The 19,979-nt window shown below is 38.7% G+C and overlaps 1 protein-coding gene across 5 annotated transcripts in view; it reads right to left on the reverse strand.

Annotated features, from left to right (window-relative positions):
- Positions 1-19,373, reverse strand: part of usp25 (ubiquitin specific peptidase 25) — a 113,121-nt gene extending 93,748 nt beyond the window's left edge. For 4 of the 5 annotated variants that reach the window (XM_042499675.1, XM_042499676.1, XM_042499678.1 and 1 more), the window contains exon 1: positions 19,162-19,373. In XM_042499675.1, coding sequence (XP_042355609.1) covers positions 19,162-19,203 — 42 coding nt within the window. In that variant the 5' untranslated portion in view covers positions 19,204-19,373. The remainder of the gene's footprint in view (positions 1-19,161) is intronic. The other variant, XM_042499679.1, reaches the window with a different exon arrangement.
- Between the last annotated feature and the right edge of the window lie 606 nt (positions 19,374-19,979).

Below are 19,979 nucleotides of genomic sequence, written 5' to 3' on the forward strand. Positions count from 1 at the left end.
TGGGGGGGTGCTCTGGGGGGTTGGGGGGTTGGTGGCCCTTGGGCCCTGCCTGGGCTCCACAACACAAACAGAGTAAAAACATTTTTAAAAAAAAGCCAATAAGGCGGACTTGACACACCACACTTTTATCATCACTTTCTCTCTCACCAGCTTCAAAGTATCCGTCAATGGACAAACAACTCGTCGTGCCTGGCTAGACATTGAGCAGACCATTTGTAAAGATCTCCCTATTTGACATATCACAAATGATGATAAATCAATTCGCGCCCACAACTGCTTCAAATTTAGTACTATAAACACTACCCTCACTGCATGGGGGAAAGCAAATGATATACTCAACCTCAAACTATCTCCTTCCAACCTTAAACCACTCTGGCATAATCCCATATTTAAAATCAATAAGGAAACCACTAACTTCCCTGCTGGGAAACAAGAGGGGAGTAACCAGCCTGAGGCACCTCTTTCGTGGGGGCTCTCTCATGACCTTCGACCTTCTTAAACAAATATACAAACTACCACTCAATTGTCAATTCCAGTACCTACAGTTGAAAGAGGCCATAATTGATATCCTTAACTTCCACAACTTCACACCTCCCTTACTATTAAAATTAAACTCACTCCAACCTAAAAAAAATTGCAAACTCCTTTTTTTTAGCACAATTAATAATACCAATACAAAAATGGACATCAGACTTGAACATGCATCAGTCAGACATCAATTGGCAAACCATATGCAATAACACTAGGGCTGTACCTAACGATTATTTTTTATCGATTAATCTATTGATTATTTTTTCGAATAATCTATCAATTATTTTTGTTATTGATCTAACTTTTTTTTTAATTACTTGATTATAACAACAAATTTACCAAAAATAACATTTTAAAACTTGTCATACACTGTAGGGCATTATTCCCCAACAAAAAATAGCCCAGTCTTAACCGGTAATCTGTGTTTTACAGTCTGATATAAAGTCTTTCCAAAATATAATTACAAAAGGAATGGAGTGCAATCTACATTTAGCAATCCAACAACAAAATAAATAAAACAATGTAAAATTTAAGTCACTTAACAAAACAGTTATTTTTTGTTACAGTAACAAACCTCAAATCTAGCAGTCCAACAAAACATCGTACACTAAAATTAGTGCAATTTGAACAATACTAAAGGTTTTCTCTAACAGAAATAATTATAACTAGTACCTTCTTTCTGCATCAGAATAGTCCAGCCTTAACTGGGCCTTAAGGCATATCACTGCCTGCTGAAATGAGTGCTGTATTGTCATATTTATAAGCACATATTCCTCTCATTTATGAAGTTGTGCAAGTTCCTGCACAGCTGACAACCCCATCCTGTAAATGTTTCAAAATACAATGCATACGAATCGTTTACATCGAATTTGTCCATGTGTCGCCCCAGCCCTAAATAACACTTTCACCATGTCATCTAACTAAAAAATCCAGCTAATTCAATATAAAGTACTACACAGAGCACATGGAGGTCATGGGAGAACTGTCTAAAATCCTCAACCTCAGCAAAGACAATATTGCCCCTTTCCATAAAACCTAGTCACCTTTTCTGCGATTCTTTCAGAGCCGATTCCGCTCTGCTCTACCCAACACAGTTTTTCTTTCCTTTTTTAAATTTTCATTTATTTTTTATTTTAATTCTCCTACCCAAAATAAAATATACTTGCTCAACATTTCCCAAATTGACAACCCCCCACCCCCCCCCCCCCCCTTTTGTGTCTGTGTGTTTTTATTTTTCTCTTACTTCTTTTTTGTTTGTCTGTTTGTTTGTTTAGCTGTTTTTTACTTGTAATGTAACTCTGTCTAATTTGCCCCTTAATATGTTGATGTATGTTTAATGACGGAAAAAAACCTCCTTTGACACCAAAAAGGGCTCAAATTTAATTTCATTTTTTCTTAAACTATGTCTAAAAAAATTACTATTTTACATTACTGCCCCTGTAATGTTATATGGGTGGTTTAATCATATAGAGCACATTTCAAACACTAATTATATCACAACTGAGGAAAATTAGTTTGAGATAATTATTGTTATTGTTTTATTGACCATCCCTTGTCAAGTGGTCAAAGAAGTTTAGAAACCTATCTTGATGACCAAGTCAGAAGTGGCCAGCATACCAAAGCCATGGGACTGCAGTCTGAGCATATCTGAATAGGGCTGCGCCTAATGATTACTTTTATATCAATTAATCTATTGATTATTTTTTTCAATGAATCACTTAATCTATCTTTTTTTCACAAATTTACTGAAAATAACATTTTAAAACTTGTCATTTATATTTCAATATTTTATTCAATTCTCTTCAATCATGATAGTATAGTATAAACTTATTCCCCAACAAAAATATCCCAGTCTTAACTGGTAATCTGTGTTTTACAGTCTGATATAAAATTTCTCCAAAAATAAAATTAATGCAAGAGCTTGTTCCATTCAAGTAAAAGGAATGAAAAACATTTTTCCTGTTTAACATTTTATAAACGTTTTTTGAAACGGACAATTCAGCTGTGAAATTTAAGTAAGTTTGAGTTCATTGTCTGTCTGAAATTAGCATCTTGTCTTTTGTTCGGTGCACATTTTTGATTGCTGTATAACGTATTTCTCCTTATGTTGCACACATCTACAGTTTAACATCGCGGTAGGTGAGTTATCCCAAGATAGATGTTCCAGGAAACTGTCAGATCTATTAAATTGACGTCATCGTTTAAATCATTTATGCAGCTGTTTGTTTTTCTCAGTAAAATCTCACCAAACTGAAACTTAAAGGAAGTAGTGCCATCTACATTTAGCAATCCAACAGCGAAATAAACTGATGGCATTCTGTCCACAGAGACACAGTGACAGAGCTTTTGTTTTGAAAGGGAAGCAAGGAAGTTGAGGTAAAACAGACATCTTTGTATTTCCTCATCTCTGTGACAGAGAGAGACTTTTAAACTGCAGTATTAAGTGGTATGGAGTTAATATAATCATCAAAACACCATATTCAGTCTTTTTCCGTTGACAAACATGTCACGAGTTAAAAAAAACAGCGAGCCACCGTTTCTCTAGATGTGTTGCAGCTGACACGCAGCTGAGATGCGTCTAACAAGTGCTGCTCGGGCGGGCAGTGTGCACGCTTTAACTTGATAACATGGGCACTGAAACAAAAACAACACGCTTGGCGCTGCTCACACTCTCATGAAGGCCACTGTGTGAAAGGGTGCAGCGCGTCGACATACGTTATGTGAATGAACGTATTTCAATGCGTCGCCCCAGCCCTATTTATCTGTAATGTAGGCTTATATGGTAGCAGGGCCATTTAGGGTAGGCCATTTGTCAATTCCCCCCAAAATGTCCCTCTTTTTCACAGCCTGATTTTTGCAGGTCTGGAAGAGTCAAAGCCATTCTATCTTTTTGTCGTTTTAACAATAATAGTGTCAGTTAGACTTGGTTAGGTCAGGGCTATGGAATATTAGCTTACAAATATTTTTTCACTGCATCTTAGCCTTTCTTACCCTCAAGTGTCCATTAACAACAGGCTGTACACTTTTTAAAATACAAAAATAAGTATTTATCCATTATCGTATTGGTTATCGGCCATAGGAGGCAGATAATTATCGCTTATCAGTATCAGTTGAAAAATTCATATCCTGCATCCCGATCACAGACGGTAGGAAAAGGCAGCTGCCAGTGAAAAGTAGTCAGTATAGTATCAATTTGTGGCACAACCACATCACCACATTGTAGTATTATCAAGGGAATAAAATAACTAAAAAACTACAAATTCCACTCTCTTTCTGTGACATGAGAAATCATTTCACAAAAAGTCACAAGATGACACTGTTTGATTTTAACATGAATTTGGTGTTCACAACGTAGCATTATCAGGGAAAATAACAGTGTGTTGGACACACTGATAGTGAGTTTACTGTGTTTTTTCAGATTTTAACCAAGCAACATCACTGATTCCTACTTAAAGGGGAAGTGTGTGGGGGGGGGGGTTGGTGGTGTCTAGCAGTTAACTGCCCTTACCAAACAGCTAAAAAAACCTCCCCTGCAGAATTCCTTCAAGGTTCACTATTCACAAGGTTTTTTTTTTTTAATCAAGAACTGAATTATCCACAGAGGTCTCTTCCTCCAGTACAGGTGATAAAAAACAAATACACTGAATGAAGTGGTTTCACATTACAATACAGTGTTTCTCTGTCACTGTCACAGCATCTCAGTCAGGGGACTCTAAATGCTATTGTGTGCTACAACTGTCTCTCAAGGAAGAGGGATCCCTCCTCAGTTGCTCTTCTTGAAGTCTACAGTTTTTTTCCCCATTAAAGGGTATTTTGGGGGGGTAGTTTCTTCTAAGGACAGAGGGATGTCATATGCTGTCAAGCCCTCTGAGGAAAACTGTGATTTGTGATGATGGACTTTATAAATAAAACTGACTTAATAAACTCCTTTTTCTCTGATGAGTTGATGTGTGCTCACCTTCTTCTGATCCAAATGCTCAGGAAGATTTTACCGTGAGCCGAGTTATCTGCAGAGGTCTCCTTTCCAAAACAAACTGACCCCAGTGATTTAAACTGGTAAAAACACAGAATGAAGCAGTTTCACGTTAAATATGTATTTCTGACACTGTCTGGCATGTTGCTGCAGGCAGCTCATCATAAACGTGCTAATGTGTGGTCAAAGTTTTTTTATCTTAAGATCCAGATGTTCAGGAGGATTTTTACTGTATGACAAATCATCCGCAGAGGTCTCGCCAAACCAAATTGACACGGTGGTTTAAACCACCAGAAACCACTTAATAAAAGTGTTTCACCTTACATATCAGTGTAACACTGAAGCTGCTCAAAGCAGATGGGCTGCTTACTATAATGGCCGATGCAAAAACGCAAATGGCCCCATCTAGAGCTAGTGTTTCGTTTTCTCTATTTCTCTATGGGCTACTGTAGTAACATGATGGTTCAACATGGCAGTTTCCGCAAAAAGAGGACTCACTCCCTAGATATAGAGTGTCCCAGGGATGAAGTTTCTTTGTGGCTGACAAAAAGTAAAATGCTATTGTTAGGCTGTAAACAAACTATACTATGGTCATTTCACCACTGCTGCAAGGCTGTACAGCTGTGTGCTGTGCGGCTCAATGTGATGATGCTCTATAGTCTCATTTAGCCATGCGGTTCAGTGGAAGCAAACCATTTCCACATATTTTGGGATTGTCCCAAAATTTATTAGCAATTAACATTTTTAAGACACATAAAAGTATCAAAGTTCATAGTGGGGACTTCAGCATTGATTAACAACAAATAATCAGAGCTTCAGCTGGCGAGGGCAGGGGTCGGGGGGACAGTGAGAGACACCGGTGCGCCCCAAAGAGTCAGGTTGGGGAGCAACATGGCTTCACCCCCAGGTGAAGGAGAGCCCAGAAACCCAACCCCCAACAGTTTATCATCAGCTGAGTGATAGGGAGACACCGTGCAAGTGCCCATTGTGCCTCCAACAGCTTGACAGTGGTTGCGACACTTAATAGTTTGTAAAGTTAAAAAACTAGAACAATTACTCAGTACAATAACCTGTGTCCAGTGTTCAAAAACAGTCTGTTAAATTTAAGTGTCCTCATTATTAGGGTTGGGCATCGAGAGCTGGTTGCAACTTGGAACTATTTCAAAAATTACAAAGGATTCCCAAGAAATCATTTAAAAAATTGGATTCTGGGTGCCTGGTGGCTCCGTGGATAGAGCGGCACCTCATATACAGAGGTTGCATCCTCACCACAGAAGTTTCGTTTCTAGCCTCGACCCTTTGCTGCATGTCGACCCCTATTTCTCTCCTCCTTTCACACTTAAACTGTCTTGTCCATTAAAGGCAATAAAAGCCCCAGAAAAACGCTCTTAAAAACAATTTAAAAATCCCAATTTCTCAGCTGATGAGAAATAGTTAAATAACTAATACTTTAACAAATATTATAGACATAAATTGATTTGACTGTAAAGGCTACCCTCCTTCTATATTTTTGAGACATTGATTTTAAAGGATACTTCACAACTACACAGCACAGTAGGAAGCGCTCAAAAGTGTGGCGTTACTTTAACATGGAAAAAGACACTACAAATAGTAGTAACACTACTATTTGTAGTGTTGCACTACAAATATGAGAAAACACCTACGCCTGTATGGACTACAAATTAAGAGTGTACCATGTTCATGGTGCTACGCTGGTCTCCCTCTCCTGCCTCGTCCTTTTCAGTCAACCTTGAGCTGACAATGCCTCATCAAAATCAGGTAAGTGAAATCTAATTATTCTCCTCATTGCTAAAATTGTGGTAAACGCAACAACATTACTGTAATGTCTGCTTGTTTCTTCTCATAGATGAATGTCCGTAAATTGCAAACACTAATAGCAGGCCTACCGCTTCTAATGCTAAGCCGGTGACTCTACGTGACACTACATTCACCTTAGTAGCAAACCAGGGCAAAATGCTAGCAGAGAAAGTGGACTGCCACAAAAAAAAGTTACTGCACATGTCATGAAGAGGCTGCATCCCTTCTCCAATGAAGAAGCACCAACATTTAGGTAAGCTGAGCTTTTTTGGTAAAGTACGTTCTGCTGATAATTTTGTAAAATAGTGCAACATTACATAAATCGGATGTCTTAATGTAACTAAATTATATAAAAGCTGTATGTCATATATTTTTATTATACATTTCACTATGTATATGTGATTTCCCTGTTTGTGTCAGAGCTGCCTCAACACTCACTCACTCTTGGTGTGAGAACTTGCTGGAATTTTCGCTACTTAATGATGCTCTAGAGATTCCCAGAGTTACAGTGCCCTGCAATTCAAGTAGCCAGCTTGGACCAACAGCTGAGAAAGAATATGGCGAGGGACAGGTAGAGACTTTTTTTTTTTTTTATCCTGAGGAAAATCTAGGTATGCAGCTCAAACAACTTACGTATAATATACACTAGAATAAAACACACAACAGCAGTGGAGATAAACTTGTAAGGGTCTAATTCTAATCTAATTGTAGATGATAAAAAGTAAAAACAGTGCAAGCAAGAATAATAATGATTAATATGTATCATATAAAATGCAAATTGAAGATAAGTGCTGTATGTGAACAAATACAAATGTCGACTGTGCACAGTAAAAAAAAAGTTTACACATTGGTTTGCTGTATTGAACAGCTTAACTTCCTTCCTTGCACTGTTTTTTTTTTGTTTTGTTTTTCGGAGAAGAAAATACAATATGTGGACTTTAGGAATTTGATTTATTCTAACATAGACTTGCCCGGCTGACTGATGAAGATTTCAGGAAGCCAGAGGACCTCATCAACCTGATGAGAGTTCTTTACACTTCCACACTTTACGTTTCTATTGAGAAGAACCCCACATGTGGTCAGATCCTGCCAATTCTCAAAAAGCTTAAGAAGTATTTTCCTGTTGTTGAGGGAGACACAGTACTGTATCCAACCTCAAAAAGCAAGTTTAGGCAAACCTATCCAAGTGGTACCAGGTAAATAACTGAGTTGAACTTGGCTATGAAGAAATTAATGGACAGTACATGAAGTCATTCTATTTCTCTGACTGAACTGTATATGTAAAGAATATTTTTGTTTTACAGAGCGAGAACATCAACTTTCTTGAAGTGAAAAAAGTACGCTTTAAAGATGGATGACAGTGCAAGTGTCTGGGACCAGACCAAGACAGCTGATAGATTCTGAGTAAGTGATATCATGTCAATCATGCACAAATATATACTGTCTCTGCAGTCGACAGTGGACGATCATGGAAAGGATGGTGGTGTCGCAATGCGGTCAGAGTAAAGGCATGAGAATGATGGAGTGGAGAGTGTGCAGGAGGAGGAGAATCTAAGCACAAAATAGCTGAAATTAGCTGATCTAAATCTCTGCCTCTGTTAATATGCTACTATTTTGTTTTTTTAGTGATGAAAATAAGCCTGTTCTTTGTTTGTTTGTTCAGCAACCACCTCCCGGTCTCCATTGGAGAAGCTTTTTGTGCTGCACAGGTATTATATTGCCCCAACATTGTCGGCTGATACATTCTTGCTTGATTTGAATTTAATAGTCTTAAACTGAACATTGATTTAACACTTAAATACATGATACATGGCAGTGTCCTATAGTCTAATTCTTTTTCAAGGTCCCTCTCCTTACATACAAAGCCCTTAAGGGGCTAGGACTAAATTACATTGCTTACTCCTTACTTGCCTTCACCAACACTGTAATCATCTGCAGCTGGTTTATTGAAGGTTCCCAAAAACGCCCAAAAGAAAATTGGGGATGAAGCATTTGTCAGTTATGCCCCAAAGCTCTGGAACACACTGCCTTTAGATATCAGAGAAGCCACCTCACTGAATATTTTTAAAAGAAAACTAAAAACGTAATTCTTAACTTTAGCCTTTAAATAGCTCTGACTTAAATGTTTTGCATTTTGCTTTGCACATGTGCAATGCAGCTCCTCTTTAAAACATATTTTACTTAATTCTATGCATTTTCTACACTATTTGTAGCTTTATGTCAGCATTATCTCAATGGGTTTTCTTTTCCAGTTCATGTTATACATTCTGTTTATTCTATTTTTATCCTTGTTTTTATCTTACTTTTACGAGTATTATCAAATGGTTTTTATAAATGTGAAAATGTATTCTATGTATTCTACTGTGATTTTATCTTATTTTTACATGTTGGTTTTCTAATGTCTCTATGTATTCTATTTCTTTTCATGTCAAAAATAGTTATTGTTTTGTTTTTATGAAACGTGCCTGAATAGAGTGGTGAACAGATGACGTATTTTTGTAGGCCAACCAGGAAGTTGGCATCGCACTGGTTCCCTCCCCATGGTTCCCTCATGAAAAACCTTATGGGATTTTTGAATGGGATTTGCATTATCGCAAAAAATAAACTTTTTGAAAAACAAAGTTTATGCGACTTAGATGTTTTGTTCAGCATTCTAATCTTCACATATGAACACCACTTTTGTGTGTTTTGAAGCAGAAATGAAATCGCCAGAAGCAAAAAGCTATTCTTAGGCTATACACGAACTACATAACGGTCGCACAATTTAAACATCACAACTACAAACACTGTAAAAACATGTTAAAACGCGATCTAAAAATATTCTAAACAGAGAAATCTACATGTTCTAGTGCGACTGTAAAGCTGTAAAGGCGAACAAGTGGGTTTAATGAGTTGCTGTGTCATTTGGATACTAGAGCACAGCTTGTGCCACACATTCCTGTCTGAACCAAAATAACTGAGCCCAAGAGATAAATTTTACTATTTTCAAAGACTGACAAAAAGTGGGCATAACAAAAATAAACATCGTACCTGGCTGATCACACAGTTGATTGATCCATCAGAGCAGACTGAAAGCAGTGCCGTGGCAGACCTCTCATCCAGCTGCTCTCTTTGTTATCAGGGGCGGAATTTAATGATTTGGGGGCCTGATGTCCCAACCCAACTGCCTTGCTTTCATTTCACCAATTCTCTAACTTGGAGTGATGGTGGACTGTTGGCAGCTGTAGAAGAAGTTATGCTGTTCTCTAAACCCTCAGTGTACCTAATATAGATGAGTGCAGGTGATGTAGAAACACTGAAGGCTGTTACAGTTGCACTGCATATAGGCAAACATAGGATACAAATGAATTTGTGTAAATATGTTTTGTTAAATTACTGCAGCCTTCAGTGTTAAAAACAAGTTTGCAGCTTGCACTTTAACCCCAAAAGGGAAATTCAGTTTGCTATATTAAACCCCTGAGTCCTAGGCTGTTTTTACCTACTTTTGGTTCACCTGGACTTTTTGTGTAAAAATGCAATTAAAACCTCAGTCCCTCAATGCACAATCAATCTATATACATCAATCTATTACATCTTTTTTCTGATAGCTCAGGACAACCTGGGCTATAAGAATATTTAGGCTGCAGTGATGTGTGATGTGCAGTGACCAGAGTTTATCCTAATGCATGAGATGCTACCAATAACACAGAGCAATAGACACAGTAGGATTAGACCAGTCACAGTGCAGTTTGCTTCAGATGACGTGTGGCAACGTGAGCAGATACAGAGCGTTGGATCGTCCTCCGATTGGTGGATAACACCAAAACAAACCTTTGACCTCTCCAAAGGAAGTATGGGAAACCAATATGGCGTTTAGCATCGATGCTAATGTACTTTTATCATCGAAATATGAAAATATGGACGGAAGCACCCAATATCGGATCCATCATTATGGATTTATTGAACAAGGTCCCGTAACAACACCCGAATTCCAGGACTTGATAGAGAGGCTTCTAAAAGAGCTACAATGCATCAGAGTCATCCATCTGCACGGCACAGAGGGCAGCTTTCACTGGCAAAAACAGTAAGGCGATCCTACAAACAGTCTCAGAATTATGACAACTTACATAAGTGGAACAAATTTTAATCGCTGGCGACTACGCCAGTCTCAGAGGGTTAACAGAAGGGAAATTCAGTTTGCCTTTAATTTTTATTGCTAAAATCAAAAGCAAAACTTGTTTTTGTTTGTAAATCGGGTCTGATGTCAAAAAAAAAAAAAAAAAGATTTTACTTTTGGCCATATCGCCCAGCCCTAATTTGACTGCATCTGGCTCAACAGCATCCACCTAAAGATCAAAGCTGAGAAGGAAAAAAGAAGGCCTGCTGCTTTACCAAGGCCAACCTGTGTACCTGTGGAGTGTTCCAAACAGGTGTTTTTTGATTGTTCCATAAACTTTGCCAGCCTTGAGTTGCCCCTTTCCCAAACTTTTGGCAGCATGTTGCAGACATCAAATTCAGAATGAGTGTATATTTACACTAAAATAAATAAATAAATAAAGGTTGAACGTTAAATATCTTGTCGTTGTGCTGGATTTGATTTTAAAAAAAGATTTGCAAATAATTTAATTCTATTTCTATTTATGTTTTACACAGCACCTAACTTTTTTGGAATTGGAGTCGTAATAAAAATGCAGTGCAGGGACAAAACATTTTGTAAGAAGAAGTATCAGCGGACCTGCCGATGTGTACTCAACCAGCGTCCACTGATTTATGAAGCTGTGCAAGCTCCTGCACAGCTGACAACCCCATCTTGTAAATGTTTGAAAATGCAATATAATGCATTGTATCAGCAACTGATGATATTCTGTCCACAGAGACACAGTCAGATAGCTTTTGTTTTAAAAGGGAAGCAAGGAAGTTAAGGTAAAACAAACATTTTTGTATTTCTGTATTTCCTCATGTGAGAGAGAGAGACAAACTATGGTGTAAAGTGGTATAGAGTAAACGAACGCGAGAATCACACGTAAAAAAAATGGCGAGCCACTGTTTCTCTAGATGTGCTGCAGCTGACATGCAGCTGAGATGCGCCTGACAAGTGCTGCTTGGGCAAACAGTGTGCACGCTCTAACTTGATACACGAGCGCCGAAACAACACACAATACGCCCGGCGCTGCTCACGCTCTCATTATGCACACTGCTTGAAATGGTGCAACGCCTCGACACACGTTACATGAATCGACGTATTCACACAATCGATTACGTTGATTATGTTGACGCATTGCCCCAGCCCTACAACGCCAGTAACATCATCAAGGCGGAGCAGCTTTATAACTGCCAAAGATTCCACTGTTTTGGCCGTAGACTTCATCTTGCCAAAGATAAGTTAATTCTTTCTACACTACTTTGCCTATCTGCCATGTGTACCATTTCTTTTTTTAATCAGTATTTCTTTATAATTAGTATAATGCCACCATTCTGAATAAGTGAAACTGCATTATCAGCCCTACATAGTTCCAAACAGCTCTTTGGTTACTAGTAATTGTCTCTCTGTTATGTTTGCTTTTGATTTTGATTTTGATGTATTTAAAAGTGTGCTACATACATTGTAGTATAAAAGTTCTTCTTATTATTTTTTTATCATTATTATTGTTATCATTATTATTATAGCTGATCGAAATTCACCAGAAGCAGCAGCCTGAAGCACAGCGCACCATGGAGGAGGATCGCCTGGATGTGGAAAGTTCACCTGCAGCCAAAAGCCAAGAAGAAAACTTTAGCCAGTTGAAAGAAACACTTATTTTGGGGGGAAAATATTAAGTTATTTTGAAAACATAAAGTAATATTGGGATTTTATGATGTGCATGGGTATCACACGCTGCCGGCAAAGGCATAACGCACAAAAACCCAGTTTCTCTGTCCATGCTAATGACAAGACAAGGGCACCCAACTCAGCACAGCAGTGAGCTTAATACTTCTGTGGCATGTAAGGTCACAGTACTAGACTAGTAAACTGCAATATGACACTATTTTCTATCAACTTCATACTCAGACTTCTTTGATATGTCATAATGTACAAGGACAAATATTACTATGGAAGCTTTACAATCAGTGCTTATTTACAAGAAATACCTATTCTAAATAAAATGATGAAAAAAACTATCACAACGCCTCACATTCAGGTTTCTTCGAGGTCAACAAACACTTTTGATCAATATCTGTCAGAATACTTAATACTATGTCTGCCTGTGTTTGCAGTGTGGAGATCCTAAAGAGCTTTATTACTTAGGCCTCGGCATTCAGAAAATTGTTACTCATGCACTTATAAAGGCTTTGCATTTCACCATATTTCAACCACTTGAGACAAATAAACATGAAGATAGTGTGTATTGGTCACTGTCTGGGACCCTGTTTAGACCTGGTAATAGCATGCATTTCGGTGATCCAAAAACAAGTGGACAACCAAGATAAATCACTGTTCATACATGTCCCTTTCATGCCTCTCCAGCGGACTACTTGTGTTCAGATTTCATTACTCCCCCACAAACTGTTATTACATTAACACCTTTGCTAGCTGCTCTGTAGCTGCTTGCTACTCACGTTATCAGTTGGGTCAGTATGGCTGACGATGCCGCTGTCAGCAGGAGCAACATGTCTCCCGACTGATTTCTCAGTTTGCCAATATTAGCCTTTCTCGGACATATCGGAGCATTTCGACATCGGCGTATATTTTTTCCGATATATGTGGATGAGAAATCTTTTTTTTTAAAGACCAAATAATGCAGGTAACGATGCTTGGGTTGTCTAGAAAAGGTTTCATTTATATAGTCTGTCCAGCAGAGTGCGCTCCGACTCCATTGTTTACACAACTCTTAGCACTCTGAACCACATGTAGCTGAGCTAGCGTCACAGCAAAGCAGATGATGTCACAGGATGTTTTCACGGTAAGCCACGTTGAAAAACATACTGTTAAATATGAGCCCATTCATTCTGCAAACAAATTGATGATCCAAGGTCCCAGGGTGACAGGAGGAGAGGACTACTAATGTGCCGACTTTATTGATATTTAGCGGCTTTTCAGACCCTCTTGGCGACATTATATTTAAAAAGCAACGAGACATATTTAGCGACTTATTTAGATCATCAGGGAACAATGAGGAAATATATTGTCATTTATTCCCATGCTTGCTGCTCTCAGTAACCGCGGAACACTGCTGTAAGCTGGCATCAGCCCAGTGTCTCCCCTCTCTTTGCGCCAGGTGTGTGTGTGACAGAGTGACAGGACGAGAGGAGACACTGCTCGTGGTTTGAGTTGAGGTGTAGTGAGTTTCCGGCTCAGTTATGTTGAAAGAATAAACCAATATCTGATGTTTGATTCCTTCCAGCTCCAAAAATGCAGAACAATATGTAAATATGCAGAGATCACAACAAAGCCGTTAGGGACTGTTCTGTAGCTGTGGCACTTCCTGACATTTGGGGTAATGTTCCACTCTATGGTTCCACTATAACTCAAACAGAATGCTCCTCCACCCTTCTCTGTGGCCAGTGAGAGGCTTTTTAGCACAATAGGGAGCATTTATGAGGACAAGAGGGGTTCCCTGGCAGGTGTAAAGGCTATGAAGATATGCTTCTTGTTTTACAACCTGGCCCTATTTGACTGACTGTATTAAAATAGTCAGCAACTGACTGATACTGAAAAGTACTGGTGTTTATTTAACTATTTATTTTATTGTATTTATTCTTTATTTAAATGGTCAGCAAAGAACATATAGTACTGAGATGTATTTTTTTAATTTATATTCTTTATTTGAATGGTAAGCGAAGACTGACGCTGAACAGTACAGATGTTTACATTTATTTTTTATTTGTTCTTTTTTTATGTAATGTTCAATAAGTATTACACATGCATTACACAAGTACAATTGTTGAATAAAAGTTGTTTGTTTAAGAAAGCAGCCTTCTGAAAACTTTTGCACAGTAATCGGTGCAAAATCAGTGCACAATCCACATAGAAATGATCCATTTTCATTCCAGCACGACAATTCACTTTATCGGTCGCCATATCAGTAATCTGTGAATTTTTCTACTATAAAATCGGTATTGGTATCGGTCTCAAAAATCCCATATCGGTCGGGCTCTAGTCTCCTCCCATAGACCAAAACACGCAGGGACAGTCACGCAACACTTTGTCCAACTTTGTCCAACAATTTTTCTATTTTTTTGACTTCATGGCCCCTTCTGCTGAAGCACAACTTTTCTACAATAGAGAAGTGCTTATCAACATCAGGAAAAATTGTGTAGAGTTTGGACTGAATGCAGCAGACCTTGAGAAGTTCCCCACCAATGTAATATCCCGGCAAGTCAGACCAGAGAGTAGAAATGAAACCGAAAGCACCGGACAAAGAGAGGGAGGATAATCTGCAACAGGGCGAGACTGACCCAACTTAGGCTGAGAGCAGTTCCTCTACCAAAACTTCTGCTGGCTAATGTCCGTCGCAGGGGAGTTAAGTGGATGAGATGCTCATCAAGTGGGTGAGAAGCTCAGACATCCAGAGTAGAGTAGAGCCGCTGCTTCCTGACAACAAAGATGGGGTGGTTTAGGCATCTCATTAGTGTGCCTCCTGGGTGCTTCCTGAAGGGATAGGGATAGACCCAGAACACACTAGAGAGATTAAATATCTCATCTGGCCTAAGTCAAGTCAAGTCAAGTCAATTTTATTTATAGAGCCCATCATCACAAAACATGGTTTGCCTCAGAGGGCTTTACAGTGTATGACATCCCTCTGCCCTCCGACCCTCACATCACCCAAGAAAAAACTCAATCATGGCAAAAAGGAAAGAGAAAGAGAGAGGGGAGGAAAGGGTGAGAGAGGGGGAGAGACGCACAGCAATAATGCAAACAGACACATGTCATATTACAATAACGATAGGTGTGAAATTATCAAATGCAGCAGCAACATGCCAAAGCAACCGGTTGGAATTTTTCATAGTAGCTGGTGATTTTAATCAACTCATCCTTCAACTCCAAAGATATAGCAGGATCAAGGACAAATTTTTATTTCATTAAATTATTGACTAATAAATCAACCTTCTACCTTCTAACTCAACACACAATGTGAAAGTTAAATAGCATTATCATACTGTAAACAAAACAACGACCATGCCCTGCACCGATGACTTTGTCCATATCAGAGGTGCATCAGGATGGCATTTGCATTCATACTACAAAACATATGTGGTCAAATGCATCCCAGACCACCTCGGCAAGTGGTTTGAGCGATCTGATCAGAAATACATCTTGGTGGCGTTTAGACCTGTATTTAGCACTGTTCAGTTGTGATCAGAAAACCAGAGACGCTGATGTTGATGCCAAGTCTAAACAGGGTGACAGATTGATAGATGCCAATTTGTGTACGTGGAAGAGGGCAGAGCCACTGACCAGGGCACTTAAACCGGTGACAGATCTGGGTCAGGTCAACCACAAGAACAGTGACTCTCTCTCTCTCTCTCTCTCGCTCTCTATCTCTCACACACATAAAGCACATGCACACACACACACACACAAACACACACTTCTCATTCCCATGTGACATGTCTGCATGTTTGTCACACTGGCCATCAGCCATTGAGAGGCAGCTTGTGAATAAGACACAATTCTGGGTTGGCACAGGAAGAAACGTTGGGGCTTTACAGCAGGTTACAGGCAGGGATATTCCCATTGAATCTACTATCAGGTTCTAACAGCTGCTTTGTGTGAGCATGTGAAGGAGTTGAAAACAAAAACATATTGCACAGAGAGGATTAGAGGTCCTTCAGTGTGACCTCATCTCCCTCTCTACAGGGCACTACATGACAACCTGCACCACACCCTGCCCTCATGAAGCACTCTTAATGATGGGGCCCAACTGTAATGACTATAACTCAATTCCACCACAAACTTTTGCACTGTCTAAACACATCAGACCTGAACAGCTTTGTATGTGGACTACTAAAAACTATTATAACAGTATAAAAACTAATAATACTAAATAAATTCCTCGAAATGTATTAAGACTATTTTATTTACTGCCGTTATTGTTGATGGTGGGTCACTAAAAAAGGTCACACTCTGTAATAGGCCTCCTGTGACACTGCTATTTTTAAGATTGACTATTGATCAACATAAAGTTAAGTAGGGCTGGGCGATGTGGAAAAAAGTCTTAACACAATTTTTTTTTCATATCAGTGGATGTCAATATATGTCACAATATACATCAAATCACTATTTCTGTCAAGCTTAAAAGTTCCCTTTTAGTCCTATGATATATGACGATATCATAAGGTTAATTTTGGTTTAAATATTTATTTTCTGTCAGGGTTTGAACCTCATACCTAAAATCAATATCACAATTAATTGTCAATCAATTAACTTTGATTGCGATTAATGAACGATTATTTTTGCTTTTTGCTTTTTTTGTGGGGGTTTTTTTGCCCTCGTAGTTCACTGACACAGTTCCATTTGACCATAGTGTGTTGGAGTGTAATAAACATATGATTTATTATTATTTATTAAACTTTCCAGCATTATATAAAAATGAAAAGCTCCATCTTAAACAAACTTCAGATAAATTTAAGCACACTGTGCTGATAATAGGCCAACCTCTCCTGACTGCAGGACTTGAACTTCTGTGAAACGTCTGTGCTATTAATCATTTTACTCGAGAAGAGTGGGCCTACTTCTCCTATAGCTGCCAAAGGCTTGCCAACATTCCCAGTTAGAGAAAGGTTGAAGGTGTGGCCCCAGGCCCCCAAAACATTACATCTGTCCCTGGTAATAATAATGAAAGCTCAGTATGAGTGGCTAGATGAGACACGGAGCGATGCGTCCTGGTGTTAATAAATAATTCATCCAAAGTCTGATTGAACCTGAAACTAACACAAAGTAATCTGTAGAAGTCTAAAGAAGGCACTTTCCACCTCTGCAAATTTGACTGTTTCAGACACTTTGGTACTGTGAGAAGAAGCTCCGCCCTTTTCTACTGTCTCACTGTGCTGCTCTCAGTACATCAGCTGTTTGATTCGCGATAATGAAAAGCTGTGGAAGCACATATGACTCAGTTGTCAAACACTCAGCTGTACTCTAAAGTCAAAGTCGTTCACTGAATTTGGTTTGCTGCCACGCATTTCTTAATATCATTGGCTAATCGTGTTGTCTGTCAAAATATGGCTGGAATGTGTTCTATCGACTAGGTCTCATATTTCAATCGAGGAAAAGTTATTTCATGATGGATATCATTATCGTTTTATCGCCCAGCCCTAAGGTTAAGAATTTATTTTAACCTATGCTAAAACTTCTGACTGTCAGTAAGTCATCAGATATTCAATACACACTACTAGCTTATGTTTTTTAGGTAAGTGACTTATGTTAGCCTTGTTTTAACACTTAGTATGTTTACACACACAGTTAAGTGGAGCTATGGTTATGGCCTTTGTCCCAGTATACAAGCACTGGGGGAGAATCCATGTATTGATGGTCGTATGTCTGACTCCACCACGGTAGGTGGCGATATGCCCCCTTTCAGCTAGTGACTATTGGACCTTTTTCTGGTTTACCTATTACTTCACATAAGAAACAAGTTACCAAGCACTAAAGGACTTGAATGCCAAATAGTGAAAGCATAGATACTTTTCTGGTGCTGTACATTTCCTAAATTCTCTACAGTTTACTTTTAACCTTTGTCTTGTTTTTTTTCCTTCCCTTATTATTCTTCTTTTGCTTTTCCTGACTTTCTTTTATGAATTTATGCTGTTTGACTTCCAGGCAAAGTCTTGCGCATCTCTAACATCATGTAAACAAATGACAGTGAATCTCTGCAACATAACAAGGGGTCTGAATTTAATGCAGTGTAGTACAAAAAAAAATATTACAGTGACTCATGCAAACATTTTTTTTCTTAGTGTTTGGGCTAGCACAGTAAACGTATAACCAAACTTAGGTTTCAGCAACATTAGCCAAGAGGTTGCATAACTATGCAGAACTGTGCACCAATGCTAGTCATAGAGTAAATCCCAGAACTAGAAGCCTGAGCGACGAATCGCCTGTGAATGCATTCTGGTAAACTGAGAGCACGAGAAAATATAATAATCTGCCTACTCAGTTATGATCTATCACACACTTGGCTTGGTATCTGGGTACTCAATCCCCGCCAGGATCGCGGCTGTTTTTCTCCCTCCGCCGCGTTGTAAACAAAGCTATCAGATATGGGATGAGTAACCTAGGAAGTATTTGCACACAGAAACACGAAGGATACACTTCCCCAAACTACACATCACTGGTTGAAATCTTTTCAACTTAGTGCCTCACGAAAAATAAAGATTTACTCCCTAACGTTGAATAGTACCAACTTAACACCAGCAACATAGCATTAGATCTTTGTCACCTGGCCTTGTTTATTTCAGTTGACTACACAGTTAGCCCGGGACGCTAATGTTACAATAGACGTTATAGCATAGAAGTTATATGAATACATATTATCTACACGAAATTGCAAACACAGCTGACAACTGAGACAAAACGCTATGGTTTGACTTCACTTTATCGACAGCTATTGTACCGGTAACTAACGTTCGCTAGCAGCAAAATATTGGATAACGCTAAATAGCGTCAGGCCTAACTTGGCTTGAATGAAATGTACTTGAAATTTTCAAAGTGTTCGGTAGAATCAGAACGTTCCCCAAATAAAAGAACAGCACAACGTTAACCTAACAAAGCAGGAGGGTGGCTAACCGACTCTGTGGATACTTTGAAGCCTAAAACCTAATAGCTACACAGTTAGGCTAAAGTTAGCTAGCCACCAAGTTAGCTTTTCTAAGCTTTACGTTACCTTCTGAGAATGCTGCTGGAGGACATTCTGCTCCACGGTCATGGCGGGTTCACAGATTAATTTGACTCAGTTCAAACCGGGAGTATGAAAACGCACAGGACACTTCTCATTAAAGCGAATTCAAACACGATGGTACGAAGTCCCCTCCTTAGTGAGCAACATTCCGGGCGCCATGACAGAGTTACGAACGCAGGCATGAAAACATTGCTCTGCCTTGCCTGAGTTCTGGGATTGATTACTCACGTCTGTCTGAAATGCACTTACGTCATAGTCAGATTGTTTTATAAATAAGAAATAAACAAATAAATGTTGGCCTTGGCCTGGTATTTGTTGTTTTATTATTTACCACATCCTACCTGGGTTTGCGCTGTGTTGTGAACAGGTATTGTTTGATCTTTATGACCACACCGCACAGTGTGAAAAAAATGCAAACATAACAACATAGCAGTAGTAGGCCTAGTAGTAGAAGTCTGCACTAGTAACATGTTGTACATGTGTTACAATGATTAGATAAATCAATAAATAACCACTAAATGATCCAAATAAAAACTGCAAATATATTCCAAACTAACTGAATCAGAAGAATTAACAATAAAACAATTTGTGCATATGAAACATAACAAAACGAAGTACAAATTCACTTTCTAATTAAACTGGATATGCAATTTTGCAATTTTGAAATTCTGGGCCAATACTGATACCAAGGATTTATATAATATTTTAGGTGATAGCTGATACGGATGTTATGATATTGTTGTTTGTGTTGTTTTTTTGTTTTTTTTTTGTTAGTTTTTTTTTAACTCTTCTTTTGTGCCAAG

Source organism: Plectropomus leopardus, chromosome 13, assembly GCF_008729295.1.
Source record: "Plectropomus leopardus isolate mb chromosome 13, YSFRI_Pleo_2.0, whole genome shotgun sequence".
Taxonomy (NCBI): domain Eukaryota; kingdom Metazoa; phylum Chordata; class Actinopteri; order Perciformes; family Serranidae; genus Plectropomus; species Plectropomus leopardus.